Source organism: Oryzias melastigma, linkage group LG24 (assembly GCF_002922805.2).
Source record: "Oryzias melastigma strain HK-1 linkage group LG24, ASM292280v2, whole genome shotgun sequence".
Lineage (NCBI taxonomy): Eukaryota > Metazoa > Chordata > Actinopteri > Beloniformes > Adrianichthyidae > Oryzias > Oryzias melastigma.
Genome location: NC_050535.1, coordinates 21,415,722 through 21,438,102, shown reverse-complemented (window position 1 = coordinate 21,438,102; position 22,381 = coordinate 21,415,722). Strand labels below are relative to the sequence as shown.

Here is a 22,381-nt window from a genome sequence, read left to right as displayed (position 1 = left end):
CAGGTAAAAGTTTTGGTCCACAGCTCCTTCCCTAACAACTGCTCTGTGCTGTGTTTACGTCACTGAACAAAAGTTAGCGTTAGCGCTGTATTTTCTAGCTGGGCTTTCGTCAGTCCGTGAGACCAAGAGAGAAACTCAACACTGGCTGCACGGGTTTATAAAATTATGTGCGAACTCACTCACTTTCTTATCAGAAAAAAAAAAAAGAAAAAAAAGTGTGACCGACAACAACATTTAGCCTCGGAGGCTTTGAAAGTAGCTACATACTACTTTGCCAGCACAGCAACGAGCATCTTAGCCGCACATATTACGTGTTGCCCACATGAATTTCTATCAGTTTTTGTGCTGGTCTCACATAAATATGTGCACATAACATCAGAAAAATGTTTTAAAACATCAAAAAATTATAAAAAAAAACATCAAAGAACCAAGCTAGCATGCTACTCGTGAGTTGCTAGCATCCAATTTAGCACAAACTTCACGGTTCCCAGCCTGATTTCTCTCTATTAAAATGCGACTCCTATCCTGTGATGATTCCTCTCCATCAGATTATTTTGTTGTCAATGTTTTTGAAGTCGATTGCAAAACATTGCGTCCCCTTTTCTTTTCATACTAATTTGGACGTCCTCCATTAATCACTTAGGAAGACTCAATGCATAGTAATGCTGCACGTCTGTCACGCCGTATGTTATGTGATTTCCAAACCATCAACATATTTCAATGGCAAATACTGGCAAACAGATAACAAACCTGAAATATGTTTTTTTTCCTTTAAAACCTTTTTTATTAAAATCTTTAATTGGTTTCATTAAAAAAAAAAAAAACTTGTTAGAAAGTCATCACTTTCCAGACACATTTAAAAGAAACCTGAACCTCAGGAACACACTACTTATATTTGCCACATTGGTGTGTATTAGGTATTTTTAGGCAATTTTAGTAATTTTTTTCAGAAATTTTGGTCAATTTAAGCTCTCTTTCAGTGTTCTCTAACGAAATTTCCAACTTTTTTTTTAAAGCAAATTTAACATTTTGCAAATTGTTTTTGCATTTTCAGCAAATCCATTCAGCAAAGTAAATTGCGTCACCATTTCAGCAAAAAGTCATAATTTCACACTGCATTATCTCAGATAATGTAACTTTTGTAACTTTTAGTATTTGCTTGAGTTTCTCTCTTTTCAAAACAACTTTGGTTTTCTGTTCGTACTTTGAAAATCAAAACTTTCCCCTCAAACTGAGGATGAGCTCCAGTTCTGAGCGGTCTCTGCGTCCTGCGGAGGTCGCGGTTCGTCCGCTGCTCCTCGTATGGAAATCAGAGGGAGGAGGTGGCAGGAGGACGCAGCGGGAGGAGGACGCGTAAACGCGGCGGCAGCGGTGCAGGCGGCGCAGACACGGACACTTCCCGAACGGAACTCTCTCCTCTGGACTTTGTTTGGACCTTCAGACCCGGATCGGAACCCCGTCCCTCCGTTAAGGTCGGTTCTTTTCCTGTACTGGTGCTCACTTTCGGTTGTTTTGCCTCCGGCTCGTCGCAGTTTTCCGGGACATTTCAGCGACGCTTCGGACCCAGCCCCCGAACCTTCCTCTCTGGGGGTTTTGGGAGACTTTGGCGCTCCCGTTTCAGCTGCGCAGTCACGTTTCTTTGCTTCTGTTTACCGAGCGGACCTGGAAGGACGCGTGCGCACTGCGCAGCTGCTCCGAACCAAAACCACGTTTGTGGATGGAAAGCCCGATTACGCACAGAACCACCCCTTGGACCCAAACCCTCATTCTCTGCTTATTCCTTCTTTATATTCATTTTATAAGTTAGACTATTTTCTTGAAGCACTTAAGTCTTTATTTGATAAATATTTATTTTTAATGTTTTAATCCAAATCAGGACTAATAATCTGGATCTTCCACTGTCATGATCCAAATCCAGCTCCAACTAGGGCTGGGTATCGATAATAATATACAACAACGATTTGATTCACAATCAATCCAGGTCTGGATGATTCAATTCCTATTTTTTTCGATTGTTCAATTAAATTCATTTTTTGAGTTTACACATTTATACACATTTGTTTAGAAATACATTAATGATCTACTATATGTTTAGAATATATTTATATTAATCTGATCCAGTTCACATACTGTAAATGTATCAGTGAAATAATGAGATTGTTAATATCATCCAGTGTTACATGGATTCTCTAAAGGAGAAGTTCTAACTAAAATATTCAGATCATTAACATTGGAAACATTGTTCTGCTTCTCCTGGAGGACGTTTCAGTTTGACCACTAGGTGGAGATCACACTATAGCATTACAGTTCAGAAGAAGAAGAAGAAAGAATGAGGAAAAAAACTGTTTAGACCACAAATGGTTACTTTCAAAATTATTACTTTAAAAGAGTTTAGAAAATTCACGTCTGTGAGTTTATAAATACGTTCATTTAATCAGCAATTTATGTTTATGTCAACCAACTCCTATGGGAAATTCCATTAAACGTTAGCATCAAGCTAGCGGACTTTAACTTTATGTGCTAAATCGATTTATATTTTTATGAATCAATTATTGATCTATTAAGCTTAAATCGATTCATCGATTTTATCAACCCAGCCCTTGCTCCAACCAAAATGAAAAGGTGAAATTTAGCCCGAAAAAGACCCCCTCCCCCTTCAAGAGCGGGGCTGAGGGTTAACTAACATGAGGGCTGAGAACCTTCAAGAACCTTCGAGAGCTTTGCATCCCTGATCAATGCAGGTTTCTGACTGTCTGTAGTCATTTCAGAAGATCTCAGTGACGGAGAAGACGTCCCTCCATTTACCAGGATGTGAACAGATCACATATCCGGCCAGTTAACGGACCAGATTACACTAAATTAAATAATCCCACATTATGAACGCTCTCAGACACTTCCGTCTGCCCATCTGCTCCCTTCCCAGGGGGAGCTGATTAGTGCAGCACAGTGGTGACGAGGTCAGAGGTCACCAGGTGTATAATGGCCTCAGGATGGGGTCTAATGGGCTGATGGTGAAGGGAGGGGGGAGGTCACAGGCTGGAAATGTCACGCTGCATTAGAGGCTGTGGTCAGATTAGTGTGTCAGAGGGTGGAGTGGACGCCTGTCGGCTCGTCTTTACACTCATGGGGTGAAGAGCTTTCATCTCCGGGTTGGAGAGTTGATGAGTAACAGCGTTTGTTCTGACTTTCTCCCAGTTCAAAACAGAAATGGGTGGAGCCAGGTCATTCACCAAGTGGCCACTAGGTGAAATTTTAAACCAACTTCTGCAGAAACTAATGGAAAATGATTCACAGACATAAACGTGTAGCCTGTTCTGATAGGCTGAGTGTGGAGTGAGATCATCATCATCCTCATCATCAGAGGGCTTGTAAAGGATGGATGTCAGTGGCGTTCATCCACAGAGAGCCTCACATTTACTTAATGATCAGCTACTGCATAAACTTCATTAAACCTGTGTGCTCTAATCCACTGGATTGATAACATTTTGTCATTTTCAAATGTCTTTGTTTATTGGTTTGAGTATTAAGAAAGACACATTTCTTAAAGTCTGAATTTAAAAAGGTACGGTTCGGGATTCTGATGTGAATTCAGAGTATTGATTATTGACATGTAAAAGTTCAGAAAGATTCCCAGCCTGAAGGTCTTTAACTATTTAGTTTTATGTCATTTGTTACTTTTACACTGGACACAACTATAGCAAACAATGCTGAGGCGGCTGGCAGTGGAGGTGTAGAATAAATCAATCGAGGCTCAGAAAGATTTGCTGTGAAGCCAAACACAACAACTCCAACAGACCAGCAGACCACAAGGGGAAAGACACACAACACTCTTTAAACACAGTTGTACTGAGATCTATATAAATTAGTTTAAAAATGGACATAAAAACACTCTCTGATTGTCTAGTTTCCTCTTTTCTAACAGTCAGGCTGCACTCAAGGAGTAAACACTTATCACCTCTACAGCTCCAGCAGGCTACGTGAACAGTCATCAGGATTTTGGGGATTGAGGTGAAAAAAAAGAAAAATCCAAATGATTCAATTCAATTCAATTCAATTCAATTTTATTTGTATAGCCCAATATCACAAATTCAATTTGCCTCATTGGGCTTCATGCCTGTAGTTTTTACAGATGCACAGATGTGCCTGTGTCTCACCTACTTCACCCTTAGTGCCCTTATCTGTTGTTTAAGTGTTCACTGCAGCCTCCACAAAACTCCTGCTCCACGTCACTCCTACTCAATATCACTCCTATTCCACATCACTCTTGCTCCACATAATTCCTGCTCTACGTTACTCCTGTTCCACATCACTCTTTTTCCACATCACTCTTATTCCAAGTCACTCCTGCTCCAGATCAGATCACTACTGTTCCACCTCACTCCTGCTCTAGGTCTCTCCTGTTCCCAGTTGGCCAGCACAGAAAAGCTTTACTTATTGGTTATTTTCTATACATCAGTAAAGATATAATGATCAGTTAAATCGATACATTGAAATCTGAGAGCTGACTCTTTTCCTGCTGCTCTGAATGACTTCCTTCATGTGTCAGCTTCTTAGCAGCAAACCTCACCTGTCCCAGGTAAACCAATGGGTAGAACAGACAAATAAAAACAAACAAACCTTCAAACAATTATGTATAATAAATACAACATCAGAGGCCTCTGAGAAAAGACTGACATTTTAGTCAACAGGAGAACCTGGCAGGTGATTCTGCCGCAGACTGGGCGGGTCTTGTGGGAGGAGTCTTGCTGTTCAGCTGCTTCCTTTCAGACCACGCCTCCTCCATGATCAGAAGAATGACTAGTGTAGTCCTGGATTAAGTCCTCCCCTTTCAGCTTGGTTGAAATCACTTGATTGAAGTTCTGTGGGTGGGGCAGGGCACCTCAAAGACATCAGGACATGGGCCCTTCGTGGCTGGGATTAAGACTCAAACCACTTCAAACATGATTGTCCTTTTTTCTGCAAAACATTTGAAGTTCTCTAAACTCTTCTTGTTCACATTTTGCCCTTCAGATTACTGTGAGTGATACTTTGGGAAAATGTAACCAAGGAAATGCTGAAAACTTGGAGGGATTTAAATGTCACCATGAAGACTTTTCTTTGTCAAACTGGAAGATTTCTGGAGGAGTAGCAGTTTTTTTTTTTTTTGTCGATGCAAATTATTCCTAAAAAGGATGAACCATTTTCAGACCCAAGCAATCTCTGCATGTGCTTTTATTGTTTATGTTAAAAACAATGATTTGGTTACAGCTTTGGAGCTCAGATTTTTTTTCTTGAAGGATTCCGAGACAAATCCTGAAATGTCTTCGTTCCAGATGTCTCAGGTGGTCTGATCACCTGGATCAGGTGTGTGGAGCCGATTAGAAGCTAAAAGAACAGTGGCCTTGAGTCCTGGATTTGCCCAGCCCAGTTCTGATGATCGTTAATGTTTCTTTGTTTGTTGTAAAACAGTGGGCCCAGTAGAAACATGAGGAACTCCACAGGTAAAAGGATCTTAAAAAAGCCCCACGAAGATTAAAACCTGCTGATACAAATATTCAGACGTGACGTTTTTGTATCTTTTCATGAGTTGTGCTTGTGACTTGTTTTTTCTCTCACTTTTGTAACGGATACACTTTAGTGAGCTGACTAGTGAAGCTGAAAGTTCTGCTTCAGCTGGACCAGGGTTCACTGTATGGGTCGGCCGTTACAGTGAGCGATTACACCTGTTTACACCTGAAGCAGATTATCGGTGAAAACAGACTTTACCTAACAGCAGACACAGGAGCATGACCAACTTAAATGCGTTCCTGATTAAAAACACACACAAGACTGCTTTGTTTGACTTCAGTTTGTGTTGATTGAGTGACATTTGACTGTGCTGGAGTCCACTTTTGGTTTGTCTCCTGTCAGCTGTTGTGAAGGAGAGCCAGAAGTGGACCGTCCATCTTTAAAGGACAGCAGACAGTGGTGGGTCGCAGGTCAGACGAAGGAAACTTTGATACCGAGACCTCAAATAACCTTTCTTATTTAGGAATTAGAACACTTCTTCACATGTTAGTTTGCAGGTCACATCCAGCCCAGGACCACCTCCGTGGATCAGAACACAACCACCTAGAACAGAGGTCTGAAACCTGTAACAGTAAAAGAGCCTCTGGGGCTTGTTTTCTCCTGATCCAAACCTCAAAGGAGCCATAAAGTCTGATCTTACCCTTTAGGAAAATGTAATATTGTTCTTCCTTCATTATATAGTTTTTTTTAATAGTAAATATAAATTATGTTTCTTTTTTGGGATAAAAAACTGAAATATAAAGGAAAACTAGCTTTTTCTCAAAATGTGAAATTGTTTTTGACCTCTGACAGAATCTTGTATGATTTCCTTTCAAAATAAAAGACACCCTGTGCCAAACAGGATCATCCCAATGTGCTTTAAACCCATAAAGGATCACGCTTTTTAACAAAGTTTATCTTAGTATTTGAAACCTGAGGTGTAGAGTGAACAAAGCCTCTTCTGGTTAGGAAGGATGTTAAAATCTGGACATAGTTTATCCTGTAGGTGAACCTCAGCCATAGATTTATAAGTTTAACTAATATAAATTAAATAAATGCCAATTTAGTAACCCTTACTTAAAAAAAATATTTTATATTTATTTAACCAGAGAGCCACTGTAGAGGGTCAAAGAGACACAGGTTGCAGAGCTCTGACCTAAACCGTAATTTCCCACACATATATCCAACACACTGGGAAGCACACGGACCTCTACAACTCTACAACATTAATATAATAAGAAAAACATCAAAGGGAGGAAGGACTTCCACTTTAACCCTTCAAAATAAAAGCACCACTAAAGCATACCTGTCGACTTAAAGCATGGCAGCTGAAGAGAACCCGCTTAAACCACCAACCCTGAGAATCCCAGAATCCTTTTCAGCATAAGGCTTTAACTGGTTTGAACAAATATAGTTGTTATTATGGAGCTACATTGAGGCCAATACTATTTGAAATCCAAATAAAACAATCTAAAAAAATATTGGTGTTTAGTCAAAAAAATATAAAATGTCCGAAACTTTTTGGAATTCTAAAATAAACTTAATTATTTTCATCTTCAAATGTTCTGTTTTTGTAGGTTTCTAAACTCAAAATTTCAATTCCAAATATTTTTTTTTTCCATTTTCAATTTTTTTTTCACTTTCAATTCTTTTTTTTTGTCATGTTTAAATCTGAAAATTTCTGTTTCAAAACTTTTGACCCCGTTGTGGCGCATTGGGGCGGGGCTAACACGGAGGACCAATCAAAATCGATGATGGTGGTAACTTCAGTCCTGGTGCATTCACTGACTCTGAGAAACGTGATAATTACTATCAGAAAATGCCTGATTAGTCTGTACTATCATATTCTGAAGTTGTCCTAAGACGGGTGTAAAAAGCAGAGTTTTATCGCGTACAAACCGGCATTCTGGCTCATTTAAAGCACCATCTTATTGTTACATAAGGGAACCGAAAACGTTAAAAATGTGAGAAATCTATGGATGAAGGAATCTTTCGTGAAAATCTGATGGCTCCATTATTAACCCTACAGAAAAACAGTCACAGAATAAGTGAAATTTTGAGTTTTGAAACCTAAGAATTGGAACATTTGAAGCTGAAAATAATTAAGTTTATTTTAGCTAAAAGTTTCTGACATTTTACATTTTTTTTGGACCAAACAACAATATTTTTTTCAATTCCTTTTATTTGGTTTTCAAATAATATTGTCCCAAATTCAGCTCCATAGTTTTCAAAGCTGCCATTATGTGTGTGCCTTCAGAATGCACAGATCAGCAATTTGTTGAACAGACATCAGTGTAACAACAATCTGCGTTTCAGATTCAATAACCCTGTTTTAGAATCCCAGAGGTCAGACCTATGACACATACGTTACATCATAAACAAAAGTCTACGTATCAATTTAATGCAGCCGTCTGCAACCTGTGGCTCTTCTATCCTTTTACTGTGGCTCTTCAGCTTTAACGAAAAATGCTAACGATTAATTACATAATAGATTATTTTTTTAAGTTTTGTAATTTCTGCTTAGATTTATAATATGTCAAAAAACTAAACAATAAAAGTTTCATTTAATGTCAGAAATTGTGTAGAAATGTTCTTTGAATTTGTTTTTAATTTATAGTTGGTCAAATAAAAGTCTCCAAATGCTTTATTTTATTTTGGAAACTTAAGTGGTTAAAATTTTGAACAAATGCAGTTTAAATGATTTAGAGTTCTGTGTTTTGTGCCTCACATCTTAGAGAATGACAATAAAAACCTCAGTTTATTCTAAATGTTTTGAGTTTTTTAAATAAATGAATTCTACCAAAATGTTTATATCTGAGATTAAAGCGGGAAAAAACGAAACAAAATCCCAATGATTAAAAACATCATGTTTACTGTCTTGCATTTTAAATTTAACAGAAGCTGCTGCAGCAGGAAGAGCTTTTCGACACAGAGTGAGTTTTATTTTGAAAGTAAAAGTGTGTGTTACTTATACATAAACATGTAAACACTGTTGTAATTTAATTATAGTAATATTTATGTTGCATTTATAAAATTCATTGACAAAAAAGCATAAATATTGGGCATTTTTTAGTGATAAAGTGAGACTTTGTGGCGTTCTGGTCTGTAAAAAACTGGACCAAATGGTTCTTTTAGTGTTAAAGGTTGCAGATTTAATGCAAAGACTTTGGTGGGTCACAGGGGTTAAACATCTAAAACACGTCAGTGTGGATGCAGGTGGAAAACGCTTTTCCCCTGACGTTGCAAACATGTCCTGTTTCTGCAGAAAAACAGAAGCTAGCCTCTCGGATCCAACTGTGATAGGATTTAGTCTTATCCAACAACAGCTGGGAACGCCGTTCTTCAGACTGCTCACATCTCCACCCTGATCCTTAATGAACGGTTCCCACAGGAACAAAGATTTGTTTAGAGTTCTGATAAGATTGTTGAGACTTTCTCTGATCGTTGTGTTGGTGTAGAGGCGAGTTGTTTTCAGCAGTTTCTGCACAGTTGATCTGTAGATGGACTCCACGGCTTCCCTCCACGATCCACCTCTGCAGCTGATGCTCTTGGCTGCTCGCGTCTCTGCGTTTCTGCTGCTGCGCTGAAACAGATCCTGGGATTAGTGAGCGGGTCAAAGTATTGTTTTAATCTGGTTTCGGCTCTCTGGCTGCTGTGGAAAACACAGATGGTTGTGTCAGTGTGGACTCCGCCTGTGAGGACTCTGAATTTACAAGTTGCTATTACATTTTTATGATGATCATGTCATGCTCTGCTAACGTCACAAAGACACCTCAGGTTTCATGAAGTTCAACTGTTTTTGGATCAGAAAAGTAAAAGATGAAATTCAGAGTCGGGGTTTTATCTTGTTTTTCTATTTTCAGCTTTCAAACATCAATTTATGGTTCTACATTTCTGTTTAGAAGCTTAATCCAGAAAATCTGTATAGAGACCCCGCATGATCATCTTTGGTCTGGTTTAAAAGTGTCTTTTAATTATTATAATGCAGTTTTTTTTAGATAAATAAAATAACCTGTGTTGATTTTAAGGCATAGATATGGAGAGAAAATAGACTCACTCCGATTTGTGTGTGTGAAATTCTCGATTTGATCACTTTGAATTTATGTGTATGTAATTTTTTATTTGTAACTCATATAATAAGTTTTGTGCATCAGTACAAAAATTACAAAATTTAAAAAATACAATTTATAGATTAAAATTACAGCAGCTTGTAACTAATTACACTCACAAATCTTTCAAATTCACATATGGATCACTTGTTACACACAAGAGACTCTCTTCACGTCTCACCGACGTGTTTAAAAGCTGCTAGAATTCTGGGTCATCAGAGTTTTCTTATCAGCCGTTTTAAACTTAGATTACGAATAATATCTGGTGAGTAAGCCCGCCCCCATTCCCCATTACCCATCTGTTTACTCTCTTTCCTGCTAGCTTACAGCCCCTCACACCCTAATCTCACATTAGTGGTGCAACGAAAATGTAGATTCCAGTTCAGACGAGGAAAACAAAGATGTTCATGGATCTATTTGTCTGTGGATGCATCAGCATAGAGCAGAGCGGGGAGCGTGTAACCTGCCCAGCCTATAACTATGGTCAAACAGTATGTAAAATTCTACAAGAACATGTTAAAAAAAATTCACCAAAACACACATTTTTATGGAGTGGGTCTTAAAAAGGCCTTAATTTAACCAAGTCCCAAAAAAAGAAAATGCTACAAAAGTAGGAGAGAAAACTTTAGTCATGTTTTTTTCCTTTAAATATTTTTTTGAATGTAGTTTGGTTCCAGAATGTGCACATAAACTCTCTCATCAGGTTCAGTCTTCAGTCTCTCTCCGATCTCAAATCTTTTCTTTTTCTCCTAAAAACATCTGTTCACTCTGAGGCTTTAATGATGTTTTCTCCAGTCAGATGCTCACTTTTTATTCTCCATTCCAGGACTTTTGGAGCTCATGGTACTGTGGTGAAGTGTTGACGCTCCGTCGTGAGCGGCGTGGGACGAGCGGCTCCTTAGCAGACGGGGAGAACATCTGACCCACATTACAGGAGATGTGCGGCAGTGTGGTCGCTCGCAGCGCTGAGGTTAATTTTAGTGCAGTCGGCCTGCGCCTCAGTGCACAAATGTAATAACTGTTTGGTTTTTAATGCCTCGTCCTGGAATGGAGTCACACGCTGCCGTGGTTATGAACGTACATGTGCAGCTTATGCAGAAGGGAGTGATGGTTACTTTTAGGGGAGAAAATAGGGAAAAATCCTTCAAGTAGAGCTCATCTGCAGTTCTCAGATGATGAAACTGTGAGGCCTTCTACTTTTTTGCTGTGATTTTTAAAAATATTTTATTTGAAGAGACAGTGGAATCCCCTGTGTGATTGCTTAGTAAGTATTCACACTATAGTGATTCTCCTGCTGCTTTCCGTACGTTTTTCAGCATGTAAAAACTCAATCACACTTTTAGCGATTTCAACAATCTTCAGCTCGTTCAGAACAGTACTGCTTTTTGTTACTCATAAATTTATAGTTTTTTGAAATATTGAGCAAAATATGCCCCACGTTTTTAGCTAATTTGTTATCAACTGAGGTTTTTTTTAGGCCAATTTAGAGTTTGGCCTCTAATTTAGCAACATGCTAACGTTTTTGACTAATTTAGTTTACTGAGGAATTTTTTAGCTAGTATTTAAACAACAAGCTAGCTTTTTTTGGGGTCTAATTTGGCGTCTACTGAGGATTCTTATGCTAATTTGGAGTTTAGCTAATATTTTAGCAACATGCTAGCGTTTTTGGTTAATTAAGTTAACTGAGGAATTTTAGGCAATCCTTGAGTTTAGCTAATATTTAAGCAAAGAGCTATCGTTTTTTTGCTAATTTGACATCTACTAACATTTTTGGGATAATTTGGAGTTTAGCTATTATTTAAGCAATACACTAAATATTTTTGCAAAATTGGCATGTATTAGGGATTTGAAAGCAATTTTACTACAAATGGTTCAGAAATTTAGGTCAACTTCTGTGCTCTTCCATAGTTTTTTAATGAAGTTTCCAGTTTTTTAGCAAATTTAACATTTTACAAATAGCTTTTGCATTTTTAGGAAATCCCTTCAGTAATTAAAGTAAATTGGGTTACTTTACCTTTCAGCTAAAAGCTTTTGCATCTTCAGCGACTATTTTCAGCAAAAAGTATTCACATTTCACACTAACATTATTGCAGGTAATGCAACTTTTCTAGTTACTGAATTAGAATCCTTTTGCGCTTATTTCATGATTCATGGCTGATCATCACACAGCTGTTAATGAATATTATTATATTCATTACCATCTGAGAGCCTTCGCGTCCTCCATAGTTGGTGTGGTTGTAGTCTGAGGTTGACAACATTTTGTGCAGAAACGGGTCAAAGCAGATTTTTGTCGCTGCATAAAACAAATATTCTGAGTTAGGATGTCGAGCAGTTTCTTCCACTCTGTTTGTCCTGTTTTCATGATTCTGGTCATTGCTCTCACTTGCCTGGTTGAACTCTGCAGCCCAAACATCTGAGAGCGGGACACGCATCATGACCAATTATCTCATGGCTCCGTGTTCAGCTGCTGCCCCAGCTGGGCGACGGCGTTCATTATCACAGCCGCATGTTCAGCTAATGTGACACTTCCACGCGTTAAATGACTGAGGGGAACGAATCTACGGAAAGTTACATTGGTTTCATGTCAATCTGAATCACTTTTCAAACAAAATAAATATATATATATATTATCTATATATTATATATATAATATATACGTGTGTATATATTTATATATATATACACACACATATATATATATATTTATATATAATATATACATTCAATTCAATTCAATTTTATTTATATAGCCCAAAATCACAAAGGAATTTGCCTCATTGGGCTTCAAAATATAAACAATTGTTAAAAACTAAACAGACTACATAAACTGGTTATCCCTGCCCTTAGACCCTCCCTCCCGGTAAGGAAAAACTCCTAAAAAACCTGAGTCAGGAAAAAAGAAGAAACCTTAGGGATTCCCACATGAAGGAGAGATCCCATCCCAGGACGGACAGGCGATACCAGAACAGTTAAAGAAAAATTAGCTTCTAGAACTACGAATCTAAGAGTTCATTCAGATAAAGCTGAGGGACGAGTGATGATGAAGTCCATAGTCAAGATGAAGCAGAAGTGCAGTCCACGACCAGGAGCAGGAGGACAGACGACCCAGCAGGAATCACTCTACATGTGTGTATATATTTATATATATACAGTATATATATTTATTCTTTTAAGGGGGATTCAGAACAGCTGACTGTCTTTGGGTGATAACAGCTATAATATTCAGCAGGTCAGTTGCTGGGATTTTATTTTAAGTTAATCTTACCTCTTTTGAATCAAATTTGAATCATTGCTGTAATTCACTCACTACTCCCTAATTGGTGCACATCAAATCAAATCACGCAATTATTGTAGATCATCTTTTGATCAGGTCTAAATTATCATCAGTCTGTTTTTTTTTCTGAATTTAATGTGTATTATCATGTAGCTTTAGATTGCTCTTGAATCCTCGTTAAGTTGGAGTTTAATAGAGAATAGCTGGGTATCATTAGGATGACTAAATGCATGATGTGCTGCCCAATAATGTTTTTTTTAATGGAAGCCTCTAAATAGGTTCAGACCAAGCTCAGAGCCCTGTGGTACACCACGACTGCTCTTCTGTGTCAATCTTTTACACAAAGGGAAAAATGTCTAAAACTACCTGAATCCTTTGACAGGGAATGAGACGGTGGTTTGTGGCGCGATCATGTAAAGAAAATTATCCCATTTTCAGCAGAAGTTGATAGTACGACATCTGCACACGTTGCAAAAGCTTTCCAGAAAACTTGGATGAAGAGAAGTTTGCAGGAAAGATCATCAGAGTTCTCCTGCAGGTCAGACAGGAGCGGCCGACCTGACTGTGGCCCATCACTAGACTCTAAAGATGCTGCCTGTCGTGCAGAAGACTGGAGCTGTTGTTGCTTCAGTCGATTGACAAAAACATCTTTGGAAGCTTTTTCCCACATCATCAGGCTGGATGTTGCTGTTGCCAGGTGAGATGCAGGCTTGCTGCACACATGAAGTGCCTGTTGGGGGAGGGTTTGCTGCTCTCCATCCTCACTGAGCGGTTTGAAAGGCAGGACTTTGGCATTTCTTTTGAGTTCCTGAGCTCGAGTACAAAAGCCGGGTTGCCTGGCTGCGGCTGAGAAGGCCGGCCCGCTTTGTGTGTGACTGAGCGGGATCGGCTGCAGGATCATCTGGAATGCAGTCAGGCAAAGAATCCCCCCTTTTGCCTGATCTCATTCAGCTTTCTGCTGGCAGGAGGGACGCATTCAAGCATCTCCATGGTGCTGCTGCACTCTTTGAGTCCAGAACCGGGAGGCCTTTCACTGTCCGCCTCATTTGGGTCGATTCCAAACATTAGTTTTCTGTTTTTGTCGTCCAAAAACAAAAGTTGAGGGATAAAAGCTTTTATTTAATGTAAACATTAGCTGGACATGATAGAAATAGCAATAAGAAATTAAAGGTGAAAGTCAAATTCCTAAGAAAACAGATGGAGACTGGACATGATTCATGAACGTGCACCGTTTTCACCTTGTTATTCGACGAGGAGAATCGTCGTTTTTACTGTAGGAAATCGTATTTTGTCTTTTTTTTAATTTAAAATCTTCTCTGTCAAGCTGATCTGGGGTTCTTGGTGCTAAGACGAGATCCATTTAGCACCAAAAGTTAAAGTCCGCTAGCTTTTATTAATTAAAGAAACAATTTGGAGTCAAAAACACAATTTTGCTCATATTTTCTTCTTCTTGAATAAGATGTAATGCTATAGTGTGATCACCACCTAGTGGCCAAACAGAAACGTCCTCCAGGAGAAGCAGAACAATGTTTACAACAGGGCCGGATCTAGCCAGCCCCTATTGGGGGTGCAAACAGAATATCAGGGGGGGGCAAGTTTAGGGATACAAAACGGTTTTGGTGTAAAATCCTCCCAAGCCAATAAAAATCCAGTTTTTAGAGTTTTTATCATGCCTGTGTTTCATTTTTCTTCTGAAAGAGAACAAATGTAATAAGAAATCATTTAGTTTTTACATTTCCGAGTATTTCTCCTTTTAAATCAATCAAACTGTCTTGGACAGACTCTGTTTGAATGAATGATCTTCTTTCCATCAACAGCTCTGCTGCACATGCACTAAACCCTCATCTGTTCCTAGTGTCTAGTTCAGGTTCTGGAGAAGAGAAGATGGTATCTTCACATTGACTGCAGTCAAATGAGCCGCCGTTCACATTTCTGTGGTCAAATCAGCATCACTGGATTTTTGGTGTGAGTTTCATCCAATACTTACGGTAGCAGGACTGAGAACGCTGGAAAATCTCCACCAGACTCCACGGAGCTTCTTGATGTGACCACGGTGGAAGAAAATTCCAAAGAATAGCCGTATGGTTCAAAACCAAGGAAAAAAGTGTCGGCTTATAGTCCAGAAAATACGGTAACCAACTATTAAATTAATCGCTGAGTATTTCAATAGTAATCGCTGCAGCCCTAGTCCTGTTACTATGGAAACGGAGCAGTGATCTCAGCTGTGTGTTTCTGTTCATACTGGAATTGTTCTGAAAATAATCTGAACCTAAAAACTCATATTTTTACTGATATATCATAATAGCTTTATAGTGACCAGTCTGCTGCAACTACAAAAAGATTTATATGGTTTAGAGGCCAGAATGCTGACGTGGTTTACAGCAGCTGAGACTTTGGGATGTTTGTGAACTTCTCCTGAGGTGTTCTGAAGATATTTATCAGGGAAACTCATTTTTATTTTTGGCAAGTTGTTGGATTAATTTAAGGCGAGCCAGTTTTTCTTGTTAGATCTTGATGGAAGGTTTTTCCAGTTTTCATTTTCATTCAGATCTGATGGTTTCTGAGACAAAACAGTTTTATTTCATGAGTGAAATCCCATGAATGAGGGTTGTTCAGCTCATAGGGGTTATGTATGCAGAGCTGAGGTTGTTTTTCTTTCATGTTGGCCTGCAGTCTTATGAATGTGTCTTCTTCTGCCGCTGTGTCTCAGAAAATCCACATTATCAGAACTCCTGTCAGCACAGATTAGACTCTCGGGATCGGATGGGAAAAGCCTCTTCCTCCGAGGATCAGAGACCAACAATCACTGATGAGTTTCCAGCATTCCTCACATCCCGTCTTGACTCAGGTTACCTGCTTTAATGTGATTTACCAAATCAGGTTTTTTTTTTTTTTTTACTGAAGTCCCAGCCACCAAGGCCAAGTGGGCTCCATATGGTTTAAAAGTGGGCAGAAAATGTGGGTCCTTAAAGGATTTGTCTGCAGTTTTTTTGGTGACAGAACTCTGGCATTGAGGAACTGTCCAAGCTGTAACCCGTGAGAGATCAAAATGCACAAACTCTATGATGCCCAGGGCAGAAATAATGCTGCTTCTACAGTAATAATGACAGAAAGCCTTTGGGTTCTACTCCACTGTATTATCCCGACCAAAGCTGTTGGGTGTCTTCTGCACTGAGAGGATACAGACACTCTCAGATTTGTTTCCTCCTTATATTGCAGTTCACCTTTCTCTGTTTTTGCAGATTTTTTCAGTGCAGTTTTGCAGTTTTACTGTTTTCTCTCTCTCTGCAGTGCAATGAGTTCTGCGTCCTGATTGGCTGTTCATCTTGCCAATCTCCTGCAGAGACTCCACATATTTTGCTTGTCAGAGTGACATAAATCTTCATCACAGTTTTAATTTTCTAATATTGGATTTATTTTCTATAAACGTTTGAACTTTGAGAGTTTAAAGAAGAGTGAAAAGTGTGAAGATGTTTATGTCTGAGAAAAGTGTTTAAAGTGCTCAGTAAGGGGTTTTACTTCCATCATCCATCCCGTTTCTGAATCAGCTTAATCTCTTTTGGAGTCACTGGGTTGCTGGAGCCTATCCCAATTAGTTTGTTTTGACCGTTTTTATCATCGTTTGAAGCAGCAGAAGAAGAGTCCCTCCTCTTCGTCTGCTTGCACGGTTGCAGACCGAGTGATCCTGCACGACCCTGTCGTGGCTTCGCTTGAACAGTCGTTTACAGACGAAGGGAGCGTGCGTGAGCGGGAGCTCTGACAGCACCAACAGCATTCATCACGCCGCTCGTGCCGGGACATGCCACAAGCATCTGCCTTCCAACCGCCTTACGACCTGCTCGCTCCATGACTCCAGATTGATAACTGCAATAAAAGTTGTGCAAATATTTGTAATACTTCCAAGATGAGAGATTAAAAAAGGTGGTTGTGTCTTCCACTGATTTAGATTAAGAGTGGAATAAATTCCGACATGCAGACTCGTACTGGGATCTCCAGAAGTCTTTATCTTGTGAAATCTGAGTTTCACAAGCATGTGTGACTGAAGGAGCGTGGAAATTGATTCATGATCGAGCCGAAGCGCTCTTAGGTGTGTCGCTGTGGAACTGAAGGAAAAACGAGGAGCTTATTGAGTTTTCCAATGAATGCTTTTTATCCTGTTAGCTTGTGGATCCACTGAAAGCTTTTGAAGCAGAGGAGCAGCATGACCAACAGGTGACAACCTCTGGACCGGTCCACCTGATCATGTCCCTGAAGGATGACCAGAGAACATGTTTGTAGCTACATTTATGCAGGAACATCCCTGCGATTGTTTTTCATCTTGATAAGCCTCTGCTTTCTGTTCGTCTGTGTCTAAAAAGCTCAATATAGGAATAGAGTTGTATGGTCCACAGCCACAACTTGCAAGTAATTTTTTGGATTTCCTTGGCAAATGAAGCTTTTTGTTAATCACGCCCAGTTTCCTAGGATATTTACATCGTATGTCATATCATTATGTTCAGCTTCAGCCAGGAATTCATACATTAACATTTCAAAATATTCTGGTTGAAAAAATCTACAACTTCTCATATCAACAACTTTTTTTCAAAGCACTTTGAGGAATTCAGATTTGATAGCCTGAGATCCAACTTTGTGTATGTACAGATTGTTTGATCAATACATTTATTTTCCAATATTGTGGCAAAATGTGAAAATGCCAAATCTCAAAATGGCCGCCAAGCTGTAGGTCCTATGTCCATCCCATAGTAACTTCAAAGCATATTTTGAATATCCCTGACACGCATGTTGTGGTTTTGCTATGGATTTTGACATCTATATTTTTGAGCCCCATTCATTTTCAGCGGGTTCTAGGTATGTGCACATGTTGTGTTTGGGCGCACTAACAAAGGCCATATGGTGAACACCGTCTGGTCCTTGCGGTCCAGGCCTGCTGCGGGACAGAATAAATTCACTGTAGACATGAGTTTAAAGGGTAACTGAACAGGGAAGTTGGAGGTTGACTCCGCCCACAGCCGAAATGCGTAAAATCCAGTCACAGGACTTTTATCATTACTGGAGCTGCAGATCATGACGTCAGACTTCTTAAATTATGTGGTATTAAGTGGTTTGACCAATCATGAAATTCAACTGTAATACCTCGTTTCAACCTGTAGGGGGCAGCACTAATTTAATTTTCAAGAATTAAACAAGTTTATTTTAATTTATCAAAAATTTGGCAACGACCAACAGACAGCACTTTTAAAGCCCCGTTTATAGAAGTCAACAGATACAAAAAGTTGATTTAGTGTTTGGTTACCCTTTAAAATGTAATTTAAAAACATGCTTGGTGTGCTGCAGACAGGATGTGCTGCATCTCCACATGAGGGGTGTGCCAAAATATCGATATTGAGATATATCCCGATATTTAGTCCTGCGATGGATTCTCAATGGGTTCTCACCAAGTATAAATCTTTCATTTTAGTTTGAAGAGGCTATAAAACGTTATATTTGTCATCCTTTGGTGAGACGTTCTTTCAGAGGTAGATAGGGCGCACGTTGCAAGACTGACTGTCTTAGCTTGGTGTCAGTGCTTGTCAAAGTCTATTATTTGTTGCACAAAATAATTCATTTTGATTGGTTTCAAGGTAAAAAATAAATATAGATATATTTTCCTAATTCCTCTATAATGTTAGTTATGATATTATCGCAGTATCGCGATATCATGGAGCCGCGTATCGCATTGTATCATGAGGTTCCCAGTGATTTCCAGCCCTACTCCACATGCAGTCATGTCGGTGAGCTTCTGGCGTTCCTTCTTCACCTGGCGGGATTCATTTGCGGTCACACCTGTGCAGTTTTACACTGATAAAGAATGATGAGTGATGAAGGAAATATGATTTACTTTGTCAATGAAAGTAATGATGTGCTCTTAAATGTCAGCGTGTTAAATCAAAGTTTCATCGGCGAGCAGAGACAGAGGTGTCTGCTGGCTCGTCTACTCTCATTATGAAATCAGAGGAAACATGAAAAGCTGCTGCTTATATATGTCCTCCAGTCACTCCAGAACCGCAGTTCTCCTGCTGGGGCAAAAAAAAAAAAAGATTTTCTCTCCGTCTTTCATGTCCACAGTTGATTCTTGAGGGTAAAAGTCCAGACACGTTGAGGTTTGTTGAATAACTGCTGTTCAGAATCTCAGCTGAGGTTCTGTTTCCTCAGCTGATTTGTTTGTTAGGACTTAGACTTTCCTTCACGTGACGCCAGTTTCTGGACGAGAACCAGGAGATCTCAAAGTTCTGGAGCACTGAAGGTTCTACAGTCCTAACTTTCTCTCTGTGCTTCTTCCCATCAGATGAGGATGACGAGGAGGCGTCCCGCCAGCTCCCGTTTGACCCCCGCAGCAGAGCCATGAGGTAGAGAGAGGCAGAGGCGGAGGCATTCCCCTGCAACGCTGAGACACTCGCCCTGCTTCATGAGCCAGCAGGATGAGGCTGAGGTCCTCGCACTCTCCGAGCGCCTCCTCGTAGCGTCACACAAGGGCCAAGCCGACAATGTGGTCCAGCTCATCAACAAGGGAGCAAAGGTAGCGCTCACCAAGGTGAGGAGACGCTCGGTTTACCTGAAAACAGAAGTTAGAGAAAAGTGTTTCTGTTTCTGAAGGGAAGGTTATTTGTATAACACATTTCATGTACAGAGACAATTCAAAGTTATTTACATGAAACACTAAAAGAAACAATCAAAAGAAACAGTTAAGATATGATCATTAAAATAAGATTAAAAGAAAGTAAAAAGATTTTAATTTAAAACAAGCATAGATAGACAGTGCGGACGTAAACTTTTGAATACATATTAATCAAATGCAGCTGAGAACAGGTGAGTCTTTAACCTGGATTTAAATACACTGAGTGTTTCAGCAGATCTAAGGTTTTCTGGAAGTCTATTCCAGATCTGTGGAGCATAGAAGCTGAATGCAGCTTCTCCATGTTTAGTTCTGACTCTAGGAACTGATAAAAGACCGGATCCTGATGACCGGAGAGGTCTGGCTGGTACATACTGGGTCAGGAGGTCAGTCATGTATTTTGGTGCTAAACCATTCAAAGCTTTATAAACCAGTAACAGAACTTTAAAGTCTATCCTCTGACAGACAGGTAACCAGTGTAAAGACCTCAGAACTGGACTGATGTGGTCTACTTTCTTGGTCCTTGTGAGAACCCGAGCAGCAGAGTTCTGAATAAGCTGCAGTTTCCTGATGGATTTTTTTGGTAGTCCTGTAAAAACACTGTTACAGTAATCAAGTCGACTAAAGATGAAAGCATGCACTAGTTTCTCAAGGTCCTGCTTAGACATCAGATCTTTAATCCTTGAGATATTTTTGAGATGATAATAGGCTGATTTAGTGACTGCCTTAATGTGTTTATCAGAATGTAGGTCTGTGTCTATCACTACACCCAAGTTTCTGGCCTGGTTGGTAGTTTTTAGTTGAATAGATTGAAGCTCTGTAGTGACGTCCAACCTTTTTTCTTTAGCCCCAAAGACAATAACCTCAGTTTTGTTTTTGTTTAATTGAAGTAAGTTGCTAAAATTTTCTGTTTTAGCAACTTACTTTAGCATCTTTTAGCATCTAGACTTCAAATTAGCATAAAAAAATGGTAAATGGCGTATACTTGTATAGCGCTTTCTAATATATATATATATGTATATGTTTACTACCAGCTGCAAATTTAAACTCCTCTTATGGATCTATTGCCTCCTAACTAATTGCCTCCTAAGGCTTTACCAAGTCTGTACAAGTGATGTATGAGTAGCATACTTTGTATCAGAATGTTATGAAAATTTAATACATCAATCCCTTTCTCAAGCTGCACAAAATAATATAATGTGCAATATTTAAACATTTCAGGAATGTGGGCGTGGTGTCCATGGGATTTCAAAATGTTCTATTTGCCGATTCTCTTAAAAATGACATCGACCTTTTTGGCACCACCAGGAGACCAAAACATAAATTGGTTGCTATCGGGATAAAACCAACAGACAAGCCGCCATTTTAAAGGAATTGTTTTTTTTCATTCATTTGTCGCATGCAGCTCAGACCAGGTTGTCAGAGTCGGAGTGGTGAGTGAAGGACCTGAAGTAACGAGTCAGGGTGGGTAAATAGAGGAGCACCAGCCGGCCATGTGACGCTGCTCCTGGACTTCATCTTTATCATAACGTCGACACATTTACCACATTAATGTTCATTTGAGAAAACATTCGAGCTACGTTAGAATCTATTAAAAAATGTGTTACTCATCAGCATGAATGAAGCATTTGCTGCTTTCAGCTGCTGTCAGTCGCACATCTAAAGAAATGAATCCATTCAGATCGAAGTTCTGGCGATCCCGAGGTTTGAAGCGGGTCGGAACCGTGTAGCTCCGCTTCCAGCCTGCAGGGGATTAGGGTGAAGCTCTGTTTTCTCATGGGAACATGAGCACATGCTGTTTAAATGTGAAATACAACAGCATTAGAGTGAACACTGATGATTGTAGTTTGACCTGCTGTTTTAGCCATTTTGGCAGGAAGCCATCATGAGAGCTTAATCTGGGATTAAGGGGGGCAGAGTTCCATAAACATTCCTCTGCTCTGCAACAGGAATCTGGAAATGACTGACGTGATGAACGGCTTCTGGCTAATGGATGAAGGAGAGGAAGAAAATATTTGAGGATAAAAGAATTTGTTGAAGTTTGTTTCACTTGTGGACCCAAACAAACAGATTAGGAGGGTTCTTCTTCCTGGTTCTGGTCTTCAGGCATGGAGGTGGTTCACATCAGAATAACCATTCTTGCTCTGACACGTTTTCTTAACATGTTATTGATAATCTTCATTTTTTAAAGGATATTTTCTCTGTAGTTCAAGTTATAAAATGACCAATCAGATGCCTCAATCAAAGTGGGTGGAGCCTGCTATGGATGACATCACACTCACCCACTCACTCCAGTTCTCCTAAAATCAAAGGGGTAAATCCAAATACTCCACTTCCCATTGTTCTAAGGCAGAGGTGTCAAACTCAATCACACAACGGGCCAAAATCCAAAACACACCTTAGGTGGAGGGTTATGAATAATAAAAAGACAGGAATATTATTCCAGAATAAATCAATTTAAACCTTAAATAACTTTCAATATTTTACTCTCCATAAAAATATATATTTTGTTAAAATTATACAAGTTAGAAATGAGCACATCGGGCCATTGATAACAATGAAATAAAATGATCTGGAGGGCCGGATAGAATTACCCGGAGGGACGGATCCGGCCCCTGGGCCTTGACTTTGACACGTGTGTTCTAAGGCTTTTAATATAGTATTTAGTTATTGAAAAATGTTCTGTTTACTCATGCAAACTTTAGATTTACAATTCAGGAAGAAAGGTATTGAATAGGGCTGGGAATCACTGGGTACCTCACGATACGATACGATACGCGATACATGGTTCACGATATCGATAATATCGCGATACTGCGA

General features: G+C 39.4%; 1 protein-coding gene and 1 long non-coding RNA gene across 4 annotated transcripts in view; one reads left to right on the top strand and one right to left on the bottom strand.

Moving 5' to 3' along the window:
• The first annotated feature begins 1,135 nt into the window (after positions 1–1,135).
• Positions 1,136–22,381, top strand: part of ankrd6b (ankyrin repeat domain 6b) — a 41,405-nt gene continuing 20,159 nt past the window's right edge. Inside the window, exons 1-2 of one of the 2 annotated variants that reach the window (XM_036210529.1) lie at positions 1,136–1,472; positions 19,235–19,480. In XM_036210529.1, coding sequence (XP_036066422.1) covers positions 19,355–19,480 — 126 coding nt within the window. In that variant the 5' untranslated portion in view covers positions 1,136–1,472; positions 19,235–19,354. The remainder of the gene's footprint in view (positions 1,473–19,234; positions 19,481–22,381) is intronic. The other variant, XM_024291481.2, reaches the window with a different exon arrangement.
• Positions 8,653–15,121, bottom strand: LOC112158232. Of its 2 annotated transcripts, none has more exons than XR_002921276.2 (2): positions 14,897–15,121; positions 8,653–9,109 (listed from the first exon to the last, which is right to left on the bottom strand). It is a non-coding gene; the product is annotated as an uncharacterized LOC112158232 (long non-coding RNA). The 2 variants fall into 2 exon arrangements; XR_002921275.2 differs by having other exon boundaries at positions 8,653–9,104; positions 14,897–15,120.